The sequence below is a fragment of the Galeopterus variegatus genome, unplaced genomic scaffold (assembly GCF_000696425.1).
Source record: "Galeopterus variegatus unplaced genomic scaffold, G_variegatus-3.0.2 Scaffold937, whole genome shotgun sequence".
Lineage (NCBI taxonomy): Eukaryota > Metazoa > Chordata > Mammalia > Dermoptera > Cynocephalidae > Galeopterus > Galeopterus variegatus.
Genome location: NW_007727048.1, coordinates 346,714 through 360,289, shown reverse-complemented (window position 1 = coordinate 360,289; position 13,576 = coordinate 346,714). Strand labels below are relative to the sequence as shown.

Genomic DNA, 13,576 nt, shown 5'->3' with positions numbered 1-13,576 from the left:
CTTCTTTCTGACTTCTGATTTTTCTAGCAGCCCCTTTTCTTCTGTTCCCTACCCGTGGTTTCTCCTTTAAAGATTAGTTGAAGTGAACGTTTGGTGATTTAGTACATCATTATTTTAACATGATCCCAGAGTGGGTCTTATTATATTGCAAAGCTGCACATTTATTCAAATTTTCTAAAATTTTCCAAACTGGTTTCTTATGTCCAAAAGAAAGGGAACTAGTTATATGAAAATAGAAATTAGGAACATAAAGTGCAAATCAATGTCGGAAACATGCAAAGCATAAAAAATCAACTTACCTCAAAAAGTCAATAAATTATTAATATGAATAATTCTCAGTTCTTGCATCTATATATCAGTGAACTGTGAGGTGAACTAAGACACTAAACAATAAGTAAATAATGGTGGCCTTTTCCCATGGAAAAAAAAGTTTTTGTTTTGATTAATGGTAGAATTCCATCAATTAATTTTTAAAAAATAGATGTTTCTTAAACTTTTTAATGCCTACTGTTGCTTACAAGTTAAGTACGAGCAGAAAACAAAATTATTTAAGAAATGGTAAACAAATATTGAGAAATTTGAGAATCCTTAATTCTTCAGAATGTCTTATGAATTTATTTTTAAGATGCGAAACCTATTCATGGTGTCTGTTAGTTAACTAGGTATATTAACTACTCACACATCTGAGGAATTTTATTCCATAAAGGAACCCGAGGACCACCAGTGGTTCATGGAAATGCTGGCACTTGGCTGGGAAGTTGGATAGGCTGAGAGAAGTCAGACATACCATAATATCCCAGTAAGCAGGGAATCAGGAATCAGTGTTAGCTATTTTTACTAACAGGACTAGTATTATCTGTTTAATAAATACTTTAGCCCCAGCTGTTACTCAAAACTTGGTTTAATATTTTGTTCTTTTTCCTATGCAGACTGGAAAAGGGTTTCTTCGGTCCATAAAAGCTACTTCAGTGGCTGTGGCAGATTTAATTCCAGTTGATACAGTCGTCAATCTCACCTTAGCAGTAGGATGGTATACTGCAGTTCACAGGTGTGGATGCTTAGCTTGAGTGGGCTTTCAAGGATTTGATGAGGAGGAGGGTGATTATGTTAGGCACATTTTCAAAATACAGGCATTTCATCCTAGAAGAGCCCAAACGTGAGAGGTGTTTGTTTCAACATTTTATATAATTCCTAATAAGCTATCATATACCCATTCAGTTGTCTTATAAATGCTGCTTAATATTTGGTTGATCATAAAGTAATAAATCCTTTAAATCACTTACTCATATGACTTGTTATTTTTAGCAATTAAAATTGCCTGAGGGACATTTAATGTTTCCTGTATTCCTTGTAAATTATAAAAAAGCAGTATAATACCTAAAGGTACACACAGTGGTATATATAACACAGAATGATATCAATTGTACATTGCTTGTACTTATGAGACTTACAGATAGGCATTCACTTTCAACTGATCTTTGATCAGAAAGTTGTATTAAGTATTTTACATTTCTGAGTGAAGTTATTTTAACTTTTTACTTTGGAATCTTTTTTTTTTTTTCCGACCGGTAAGGGAATTGCAACCCTCGGAATGGTGGTGTCAGCACCACGCTCAGGCAGTGAGCGCACCGGCCATCCCCATATAGGATCCGAACCTGCGGCCTCGGCGCTACCAGCGCCACACTCTCCCGAGTGAGCCAAGGGGCTGGCCCATAAAATTCTTGATAACCAAAAATATTTTCTTCCTATTCAGTAACCTAAAATACAGCTTTCTTTTTTAAGGCAAAGGGGATAGAAATTGATGAAATGAAAGAATATTTTATATTTTATTGAACTGTTCAATTCCTGGTAAATGACAAAAGTTCAGATCACTATGTGTGGGGACATTTCCTAGTACAAATAAAAAAATAGTTTTTTTACACATTTGGTTCTATGAGTAAATGGTAATAAAATTTTTTAAATGTGAACTCAGGCACACTTTTCTGTGCTCCATAATGTCACAACTATCTGACATCTCTTACACATGCACGCACGCGCACGCACACACACACACACACACACACACACACACACACACACTCTACAAACATTTCCTAGTCTTCTTTCATTTTGCTTACTAACCCAAAGAAGGAACAAAAGGTGGAAGTGTTGCATGGGTTGCTTTAGTCATGGGAATTATTGAAACCACTCTGTCTAAATGTCATTTTCCCTTATCGTTCTTTCATTAGTTCTTCCTTTTGTTGTATTTATCTAATATTTATTTCATTTTCCAGACCTAAGTCAATGTTAGTCTACCACTGTACATCTGGTAACATCAATCCCTGTAATTGGGGCAAAATGGGTAAGTGCTTATAGTGATGTAACTATATAACTACTAGTTTCTGCAACAGGGTTAAAAATAGACAAAGTGTGTCATGGAGCTTAGAGCCTAGTTGGTGAGAAAGACAAAAAATAAGTAAAGAAACAAAATGATTGTAAATTGTAAATGTGTAGTAGTTAACTAGAATGATAGACTAAAGGAAGGGGTCAGTGGGAACATATGCATGATTGTTAGGAAGAAGGGGTCCATTGGCTATAGAGATTTTAAAAACAATTTAAAAAACAAGCAAAAGTTGTTAATTACAAAATGTCAGTGATAAAATATTCCCCCTACTGGGCGACTGCTCCCATGCACACCTCTTCCCCTCTTGGTGCCATCACTGAGAATGTGAAAGGATCAATGAAAAAAGAGATTTAGGAAAGTCAAATAACATTACATTTTAGTTATGGAGTCAGTGATACTCTATTAATTTATTCAGTTTACCCTTCTTGAGCATACAATAAGTGTAACCTTGAAAGTTTCTCACTGAATTGAAGTAATTAATCTTGCATATTTAAAAGATCAGCTAACCAATCTGTACTCCTTGGTCAATTTAGGAATTGATTTTCTCATGAAAGTCTGAAATTTTAGGTCATCAAGCTATTGTTTAGAACTAGATATAGTAAAAAAAAAAAAAAAGAGTATACTCGTTAAGATCTGTTTCCAATTCAGAGCACTCCACTGTGCCATTCTATTTGCAGAGTTATTACCTGAGCAAAAATGAAATTAAATTATCTAGTATTTTCAAAGTTCTTTTGATCATATATCCAGTTGTTTAGATCATATATCTAAATCATTCTGAAAACATTTGGAAATAAAAACAAATCTCATCTGCCTCAGTAACATAATTAAGATATCCAAGACACCATCCATAAAAAAGGAGCATTATAGAAGCATATAAGATATCTTAAGCTCTTAAATGAAAAGATGCTACATGCAGATTCTGTTTCTGAGATTAAACATAGCCTTCTTCCATCCTGAAAATTATTAGTATATACTTTATGGATCTATTGAATGTCATAGTTAAAAGTGATCTTAAAAATAACCTAGTGTTCCCCACTTTATTTTACACATGAGGCCCAGAGAGAGTAAAGAATCTACTCAAATTCATAAAGGTAGTTAGCTGTTGCCTAAAATAGAAGTAGAAGCCAGGTCTTTTGCCTTTCTTGAGTGTGCAATGACCACTCCACTAGTGATTCATAAAAATGAATCTTAATCACTGTGAAAGGAAAGAAAAAAATCTCAGATTCCTTGGAACCTGAGACCAAGGTCTCGGGTGGTGATGAGGAAGCTCTATTTTTTTTTTTTTTTTTTTTTTTTTTTTTTTTTTTTTTTTTTGTCTTTTGTCTTTTTCCGTGTCCGGCAACGGATCGCAACCCTCAGTGTTGCCCCCACACCGGACCGGGGACCGGCAACGGGATCGCAAACCTCGGTGTTGCTCCCGTACCTCGCTCAGCCAGTGAGCGGGAACCGGTCTGTATGTGGGATCCGAACCCTCGGGCGGGAGCGCTGCCGCGCTTCCCAAGCGGCGCACTATCCAGTGCGCCACCGGGCCGGCCCTCTATTTTTAATACACATTCAGATAATTCTTGCTGGTGAAACCCACTCTGAGAAATCGTGTACTATACAAACTCTATTGATTTGTCTACATGTAAGGGATTGAATCTATTTAATAATGTATTAAACCCATGGAAATAATTGTTGGTACAATTTAAATATCTAATGATGGCAGGGGTAAAGGTAGGCAGCTTAGCTATGCTGTAGGATATCTTGGCACCCCCTACCATGCCTCTCCTTTCCCTGTTACATAGGCAACACTATCTACACATTCCAATGGTAAGCCGTAGTACCACACTGAGAGTACTACTGCAGAGCAGCTAGACACTGTGGCTAATTCTGTGACAGGCTTGGACTTGAAGAATGCCTTTCCAAGAATGACAAATGCCTGGCATGTATGCTTTCTCTACTCTCCTCACACCCACAGCAGACATTTCCAGCTGATCGCAACATTCTTTCCGACTGTGCCAAGAGTCTGTACTAGAGTCCTTTCTAACATTTCTTGACGCTACTGCCAATTAATGTTTTTGCATTCAAATTGAAACTCGTTTGTGCTTCCTATTAGGTCTATTAGGAGTGATCAAAGTGCTTCCAGTTAGGACCGCTAGCCATGAGACAGCAAGTTGAACATTCATAGCCTCAGGTGACATTACAGAGAGTGATTGAAACTGGGTGGTGAGCATGGGATATCTCTTCATTTAGTTGTCTCCATTAATGCCTTTCAAGAAAAAAATTCAATCTTCTGCATATAGGTCTTATACATCTTTTATCATATTTGTACCTAGAGCCTAAGTGATTTATATTTTTTTGCTAACTTGAATGGTGCCTTTTGAAAAACTATGTTTTCTAATTGTGAGTGGTGTATAGAAATGCAATTTACTTTTATACATTGGCCATATATCTAGCCTTCTTGCTAAACTATTATTGCTAGTAATTGTATAGAATTTCCCTTCAGTTTTCTATATAGACAATTATTTAATCTGTGAAAATACCAGTATCATTCCTGTCTTTCCAAACCTTAGGTCTTTATCTTTCTTGTTGAAGTTCTAACCCAATTTGAATAGAAATGGTAATAGTGGGTATCATTGTTTTGTTCCTAATTTTTAAACAGAAAGCTTCAAATGCTTTCCCATTTTCAGATATTAAACAATCCTGACATTCCTAGATATATTCAACTTGATCATAGCATGTTACCTTTTAATTCTCTTTTGAATTCAATTTGCTAATAATTTGTTTAGAATTTTTGCAGCTATTCTTGAGTAAAATAAGGTTCTGTCTTCTAGTTTTCACATAGTTTGGCTTTGGTATATGAACTTCATAAAAGAAATTGAAGTATATTTAGCCAATTCCTCCTCCCCCCATTTTTTTTCCTATTCTTTACAAGTATTTGTGTAAGATTGGAGTAATCTGTTCCTTGAAAGTTTGGTAAAACTACCCATAAATTATCTGGATTTGTGATTTTGTTGTGGAAAGATTTTTACTGCTTCAATTTCTTTAACAGTTGTAGGATTTTGCAAGCTTTCAGTTTCTGCTTGAATCGGTTTTAGTAAACTACATTTGTCTCTATTTCAAAGAATTTTTCTAGGTTTTAAAATGTATGCACATAAAATTGTTGGCAGTAATACCTTTAAGATTTTTTGCCCTAAGTTGTATTTGTAGCTATATTCCCCTTTTAAATTCATTATATTTGTGAGTGTGTCTTTTTTTTTTTGTCTTCCAAAAGCAGTTTATTTTATTATTTTTTTTCAAAGAACCAACTTCTGGCTCTCTTGATTCTTTACGCTGCTTCTTTGTTTTCTAGTGCATTGATTTCTTGTCTTATCTCTATTATCCACTTCCTCCTATTTTCTTTTTTCTCTTCTTTTTAATTAACAAATAATAATTGTGTGTATTTATGGCATACAATATGATATAATGCTATATATATATATATATATATATGCATTGTGAAATAATTACATCAAGGTAATTAACATATCCATCACTTCACATACTTATATTTCTTTGTGGTGAGAACATCTAATTTTTAATTCTTTTTTTTTATTGTTGTAAAACTTATATAAGAATTTCCATTTTAAGCATTTTTTTAAATTTATCAATATACAATATAATTGATTATCATGGCCCTTTACCAATTCCTCTGTTTCTCCTCTCCCTCTCCCCTCTCCCACCCCCATCAATATCATATCTGTTCATTTTAAAAGTTCAAGGAATTATTGTGATTGTTGTTTTTTTTCCATTTGTTTGTTTATTTATTTTTATTAGCTCCCACATATGAGCGAGAACATGCAGTATTTGTTTCTGCGACTGGCTTATATCATTTAACATAATTTTCTCTAAGCTCATCCATGTTGCTGCAAATGGTAGTATTTCATTATTTCTTACAGCAAAGTAGTATTCCACTGTGTAGATATAACACAGTTTCCTTATCCACTCATCTGATGATTGGTATTTAGGCTGGTTCCAACTCTTGGCTACTGTAAATACAGATTCAATAAACATGGGAGTACATGTATCCCTTCAACATGATGATTTCCAATCCCTTTGGGTATATACTCAGCAGTGTGATAGCTGGGTCATATGGAAAACCTATCTGTAGTTGTTTGAGGAACCTCCATACCATTTTTCATAATGTCTGTACCATTTTACAGTCCCATCAACAGTGTAGTGACGATTTCTCCACATCCTCACCAGCATTTATTATTCTCAGTCTTTTGGACATTAGCCAGCCTAACTAGAGTGAGATGATATCTCAATGTGGCTTTGATTTGCATTTCCCGAATGCTTAGTGATGTTGAGCATTTTCCATGTGTCTGTTGGCCATTCATATATCTTCCTTCAGGAAATGCCTATTCAGCTCCTTTGTCCATTTTTTAATCGGGTTACTTGTTTTTTTGGTGCTAAGCTGTTTGAGTTCCTTGTATATTCTGGCTATTAATCCTTTGTCAGAAGCATATTTTGCAAATATTTTCTCCCACTCTGTTGGTTGTCTTTCCACACTGTTAATTGTTTCTTTTTTGAGGTGCAGAAGCTTTTTAGTTTGATATAGTCCCATTTGTTTATTATTCCTTTGGTTGCTTGTGATTTTGAGGTCAAAGTTGTAGAGTCTATGCCCAATCATACTTCATGAGGTGTTTCCCCTATGTTTTCTTTCAGGAGTTTTATTGTTTCAGGACATATATTGAATTTTTTATTCCATTTTGAGTTGATTTTGGTATATGGCAAGAGGTATGGGTCTAGTTTTATTCTTCTGCATGTGGATGTTCAATTTTCCCAGCACCATTTATTGAAGAGGCAGTCTCTTCCCCAGTGTGTGTTCTTGGTGCCTTTGTCAAAGATAAGATGGCTGTAGGTGTATGGGCTGATTTCTGGGTTCTCTATTCTGTTCCATTTGTCTGTGTGTCTGTTTTTATGCCAGTACCATGCTGTTTTGATTAATATAGCTTTGTAGTATAAAGGCAGGTAGTGTTAAGCCTCTTGCTTAATTATTATTCTTATTATTAATATTATTTGCTCAGGATTTCTTTGGCTATTTGTGGTCTTCTGTTGTTCCATATGAATGTTAGAATTCCTTTTTTCATTTCTGTGAAGAATGTCATTGGTGTTTTGATGGGGATTGCATTGTAGTATCTGTAAATCACTTTGTGTAGTATGGACATTTTCACAATGTTAATTCTTCCAATCCAAGAGCATGGGATATCTTTCCATCTTCTTGTATTCTCTATAATTTCTCTCAATAGTGATTTGTAGTTCTTGTTGTATAGAGTTTTCACATCCTTGGTTAACTTTATTCCTATGTATTTTATTTTTTTTGGTGATTACTGTAAATGGGCTAGTTTTCTTGATTTTGTTTTCTACTAGTTCATTGTTGGGGTATAAAAATGCTACTGATTTTTGTGTGTTGATTTTGTATCCTACAACTTTGCTGAAATAATTTACCAACTCTAAGAAATTTTTTGTAGGGTCTTTAGGCTGTTCTATGTATAGGATCATGTCATCTGCAAACAGGCACAATTTGGCTTCATCTTTTCCAGTCTGGATGCCCTTTTTTTCTTTCTCTTCCCTTATTGCTCTGGCTAGTACTTCCAATACCATGTTGAACATGAGTGGCAAGAGTGGGCATCCTTGTATTGTTCCTGTTCATACAGAAAAAGCTTTCAACTTATCCCCATTGAGCATGATATTGGCATAAAAGTCATATATGGCTTTAATTGTGTTGAGATACTTTCCTTCTATACCTAATTTGTTGGAAGTCTTTGTCATGAACAGATGTTGAATATTGTCAAATGCTTTTTTAGTGTCTATAGAGATAATCATATTATTTTTGCCTTTAATTTTGTTGATGTGGTGTATCACATTTATTGACTTGTGTATGTTGAACCATCCTGGCATCCCTGGATGAATCCCACTTGATCATGGTGTATAATTTTTATGAATGTGTTGCTGTATTCTATTAGCTAATATTTTATTGAGGATTTTTGCATCTATATTCATCAAAGATATTGGCCTGTAGTTTTGGTTTTTTGTTGTATATGTCTGGTTTTGGTATCGGGGTGATGACGGTCTCATAGAATGAATTTGGGAGAATGGCTTCTGTTTCTTTTTTGGAAAAGTTGTAGAGAATTAGTATTAATTCTTGTTTGAAGGTTTGGTAGACTTCTGCAGTGATGCCATCCAATCCTGGGCTTTTCTTTGCTGGGATACTGCTGATTGATTACTGCTTCCATCTCATTGCTTGTTACTGGTCTGTTCAGGTTTTCTATTTCTTCTTTGTGCAGTCTTGGTAGTTTGTATGTGTCCATAAATTTATACATTTCCTCCAGGTTTTCAAATTGGTTGGCATACAGTTGTTTATAATAGTCTCTAATGATACTTTGTATTTCTGAGGTATCAACTGTAATATCTTTTTTATTTCTAATTTTTGTTATTTGTGTCTTTTCTCTTCTTTTCTTAGCCTAGCTAATGTCTTGTCAATTTTATTTATCTTCTTGACAAACCAACTTTCTGTTTCATGGACCTTTTGTATTGTTATTTAGATTTCTATTTCATTTAGTTCTGCTCTGATCTTAATTATTTCTTTCCATCTACTAACTTTGGGTTTGGATTATTCTTGATTTTATAGTTCTTGATTTTATAGTTAGGTTGTTTACTTGCCATCTTTCTATTCTTCTGATGTAAGCATTTATTGCAATAAACTTCCCTCTTAGTACTGGTTTTGCAGTATCCCACAGGTTTTGGTATGATGTGTCATTGTTTTACTTAGTTTCAATAAACTTTTTGATTTCCTGTTTAATTGCTTCTTGGACCCATATGTCATTCAGTAGAATGTTGTTTAATTTCCACATTTGTATAGTTTCCAGAGTTTCATTTGTTATTGATTTCAAGTCTTAATCCATTGTGGTCTGAAAAAATACATGAAATAATTCCAATTTTTTTGAATTTGTTGAGACTTGATTTGTGACCTACCATGTGGCCTATCCTGGAGAATGTCTCATGTGCTGATGAGAAGAATGTATATTCTGAGGTTGTTGGATGAAATGTTCTGTAGGTGTCTGCTATGTCCAATTGGTCTAAAGTGTTTAGATCTTACATTTTCTCTCTTGACTCCGATTATCTGTCCAATGTTGAGAGTGGAGTCTTTGGGTCCTCTACTATTATGGTATTAGTCTGTATCTCTTTCATTAGATATAATAGTGTTTGCTTCATATATCTGGCTGCTCTGATGTGGATACATATATATGTATGATTGTTATGTCCTCTTGCTGGATAGATCCCTTTATCATTATATAGTACCCTTCTTTATCTTTTTTCATGGTTTTTGGTTTAAAGTCTATTTTATCTGATATAAGAATAGCTACGCCAGCTCATTTTTATTTATATTTGCATAGTATGTCTTTTTTTCATCCTTTTACTCTTAGTTTATGTGTGTCTTTATACATGAGGTGAGTCTCTTGAAGACAGTATATTGTTGGGTCCATCTTTTTAATCCGATTGGTCAGTCTGTGTCTTTTGAGTAGGGAATTTAATCCCTTTACATTGAGAGTTATTATTGAAAGGGTGTTGATTTACTCCTGGCATTTTATTGATTTTTTGCTTGGATGTTTTAAATATCTTTTGTTCCTTTCTTTCTGATTTACTGTTTGTCTTCTGTTTGTTGGTTCCTTGAGAAGGTAGATAAACTTCTTTTCTCTTTATTGCTTGCATTTTTGTTTTACTGGTGGGTTTTGTTCTTTCTTCAATATTCATGGTAGTGATGGTTGTTTTTCTGGTACCAGGCCCAGTACTTTCTTGAGAATTTCTTCTAAGGTCGGTCGTATTGTGGTGAACTACTGCAGTTTTTGTTCAGGAAATATACTATGTGTCCTTCATTTTGGAAGGATAGCCTTGCTGGGTAAAGTACTTTTGGCTGTCAATTTTTTGTCTTTTAGTATTTTGAATATATTATCCCATTCTCTTCTGGCTTTTAGGGTCTCTGATGAAAAGTCTGCTGTTAGTCTGATAGGACTCCCTTGTACATGATTTGACACTTTTCTCTTGCACCTTTTAAGATTCTCTCTCTGTCTTTGAGCTTTGCCAATTTGACTATAACATGTCTTGGAGAGGACATGTTTCAGTTGAATATGTTTGGGAATCTTTGAGTCTCCTGTATGTGAAGATCTGTATCTCTCTATATACCAGGGAAGTTTCCTGCTATTATTTTGTTGCATGTGTTTTCATTGCCTTTTCCTCCCACCCCCCCTTTCTGGAACACCCATGATTTGGATATTTGAGTGCTTAAGGTTGTCTGCTATCTCTCCTAGATTTTCTTCAATTTTTTTGTTCTTTTCTTCTCTTTCTTTCTTCTTCCTCTTCTTTTTTTTTTTTTTTTTTTTGTCTGCCTGTGTTATTTCAAACAGGTCATCTTCAAGATCAGAAATTCTCTCTTCTGCTTGTTCTAGTCTACTGTTTAAGCTCTCTGTTGTGTTTTTATTTCATTGAATGAATCCTTCAGCTCCACAAGCTCTGCTACATTCTTTTTCAGGGCATTGATTTCTTTGTACATTTCCTCCTTCAGGTCCTGTACACTTTTTCTCATTTTGTTGTGTTGTCTAACTGAGTTTTTTTGTATTTCATTGAGTCTCCTTAGAATTGTTGCTTGAAATCCCTTGTCAGTCATTTCAAGGACTTCCTATTATATAGGATCTGGTATTTGAGAATTGTTATATTCCTTTGGTGGTGTCATATTTTACTGTTTTTTCATATTTTTAGTTTCTCTCCATTTGAGTTTCATCATCTGGTAGAGAAGTTACTTTTTCTAGCATTCTGGAGTAGGGTTAGCAGAGAGGGAGTTCCTCTTGTAGGTGTGTTTTATAATGATGGTTGAATGGGGTGTTTTAGTATTGTATCCAGGTAGACGCCATAGTGGAGTCTCTGTGATGGTATTTTGACCAAATTTGATGTTGGAGTTGTGTGATAGTGCCTCTGTAACCTATTCCCTAGGACACTTATTTCTTTGCTGAGCTTGGTGACACTGTAGAGGTTCATCAGGACACAGGCATGCTCTCAAATTTGGGGGGATAGCACCTTGAAGTCTTATCACTCTTAGGTTATAGTGGGTGATCTTGGGCAGGACTGTTGGCACTCTGGCTAGGTAACCTGACCCTAATGGGTGTACTGGAGTATACTAGTGCTCCTCAATTTGAACGGATGACTCTGGATGGGTTTTCTCTTTTTCTTTCCTCTTTCCCTGGGCTCAGCCTGCTGGTGACGCTCCTTCTGTCTGTGCTGATAAGTGGTTACCAGGTAAAGGTAACCTATGAGGTAGTGGTGGTTGCTGTTTTGTCAGCAAGCCATCCTTACGGCAGCAGTTGCTGTGGTGGAGGCTGTCACAGCCCACTCATTCCATACTGGTGTTTACAGCAGTGGCAGGAAGTGGTGCTGATTGCATAGCTACCTGTTGTTCCAGCAGGGCCTCTGCGGTGGCTGAACAGGCCTCTTATGGGTCAAGCTTTGCCTGCCTGGGGTCTTATGGGGGTTGCTGGGTTGTTGCTGCTCCAGCAGGGCCTTTGTGGTGGCTGAGTGGACCTCTCGGGGACAGGGCTTTGCCTCTACTTTCTTTAAGTTGATTTTTTCCCCTTTTCTTTAGGAAATATTCACTGAATGTTCAGCTTTTCAAATATAAGGATTTAATGTTCACATTTCCCTCAAATGCCACTTCTGCTGTATTCCACATATTTTGCTATATGTTTTATTATTCATTTCTAAGCATTTAAAATTTGTATTTTAATTTCTTCTTTATCTACAAGTATGTAAAAATGTGATTTTTATTTTCCAAATTAAATTTCCGTGTATGAGATCCTACTTGTCCTGCAGGTCAGAGAAACAGTAGCTTAATAGTTAAGAGTGTGGGGCTTTGAGGTCAATTAGATGTGGATTCAAATCATAGTTCATTCATTCATTCCTGTTTTCAAGAACAGGCATTACTCTTGATGCTGGGAATACAATACTAAATAGAAATCCATGCCCCCACAGAAGTTATATGCTGGAATAGGTCCCACCATTTACTAGACTCCCATACTTACTAGTTGTATGAACTTGGGAAAAACACTTAATTTCTCCCTATAGATCAATTTTCTTACCTGTGAATGAGAATAATTATTATTCTACTTCAGAGAGCTCTTGAGAGGATTTAATGAGATACAGTGCTTACCACAGTGACTAGAATAGTAAGCATTTCAGTAAATGTTTTCTATTGCCATTTGGACAGCTTTCTCACCCCTCCCCACCTTGGCATCTGGAGTTAGATGCTTCTTATATATTCCTCCAAAGCACATTGTGCTGACCTTTTGCATAATACTCAGGCAAAATATTGTAATTGCTAATTGTCCACATCTACCACCAGATTGCTGATTCTTTAAGGACAGGAAATGTATCACATAAAGGAAGAGTCAAGATAGATGTAGGAAATGGGAAGTAATTGTGTGTTGCTGAAACATTCATTCATTCATTTAGCCAAACTATTTATTGAGCACTGATCACCTGCCAACTACTTTTCAAGGTACAATACAGGTATGAACCAAACAGACACAATTCTTCTCTCATGGTACTTACATTCTAGTAGGGAGAAGTGTGTGTGTGTGTGTGTGTGTGTGTGTGTGTGTGTGTGTGTGTGTGTGTGTGTAAAGCATATGACTGATATAGTTAAGTACTTGAAGAAAATAAAGCAGAGTAAACAGGTAAAGAGTAAAGTGGGAAAGTTGTTATTTTATATGTAGTGGACAAGGAGATCCTCTCCGATGACATCTTAGCAGAGACCTGAAAGAAGTGAGGGGGCAAATCAGACAGATATCTGGAGGAAGTGTTCCAAGTTGAAGGAACAATAAGTATTAATGTTCTTTTTTCATATTCAAGGACAGTAAGGAGGCCAGTATGGCTACAGCAGAAGTAATGAGCAGAATGGTTAAGAAATAAAGTCAGAGTGATGGGCACAGGGAGTCAGGATGCAGATAATGCAAGGCTTTACACACTATGTAAGGGTTTAGTTTTCCTTATAAATGAGAGGAGCTTCCATTGAAGGGCTCTAAATATAGACAGATATACATTTTAAAAGAATGATTCTGGCTACTATAGGGACAGCAGACTGTAGTGGGACAAAGATAGTGGCAGTGACCACTTAAGATA

The 13,576-nt window shown here is 35.6% G+C and overlaps 1 protein-coding gene across 1 annotated transcript in view; it reads left to right on the top strand.

Annotated features, from left to right (window-relative positions):
- Positions 1 to 13,576, top strand: part of FAR2 (fatty acyl CoA reductase 2) — a 53,886-nt gene that overhangs the window by 30,019 nt on the left and 10,291 nt on the right. The window contains exons 6-7 of the mRNA XM_008573588.1: positions 930 to 1,048; positions 2,274 to 2,341. Of these exons, the coding sequence (XP_008571810.1) occupies positions 930 to 1,048; positions 2,274 to 2,341 (187 nt within the window). The remainder of the gene's footprint in view (positions 1 to 929; positions 1,049 to 2,273; positions 2,342 to 13,576) is intronic.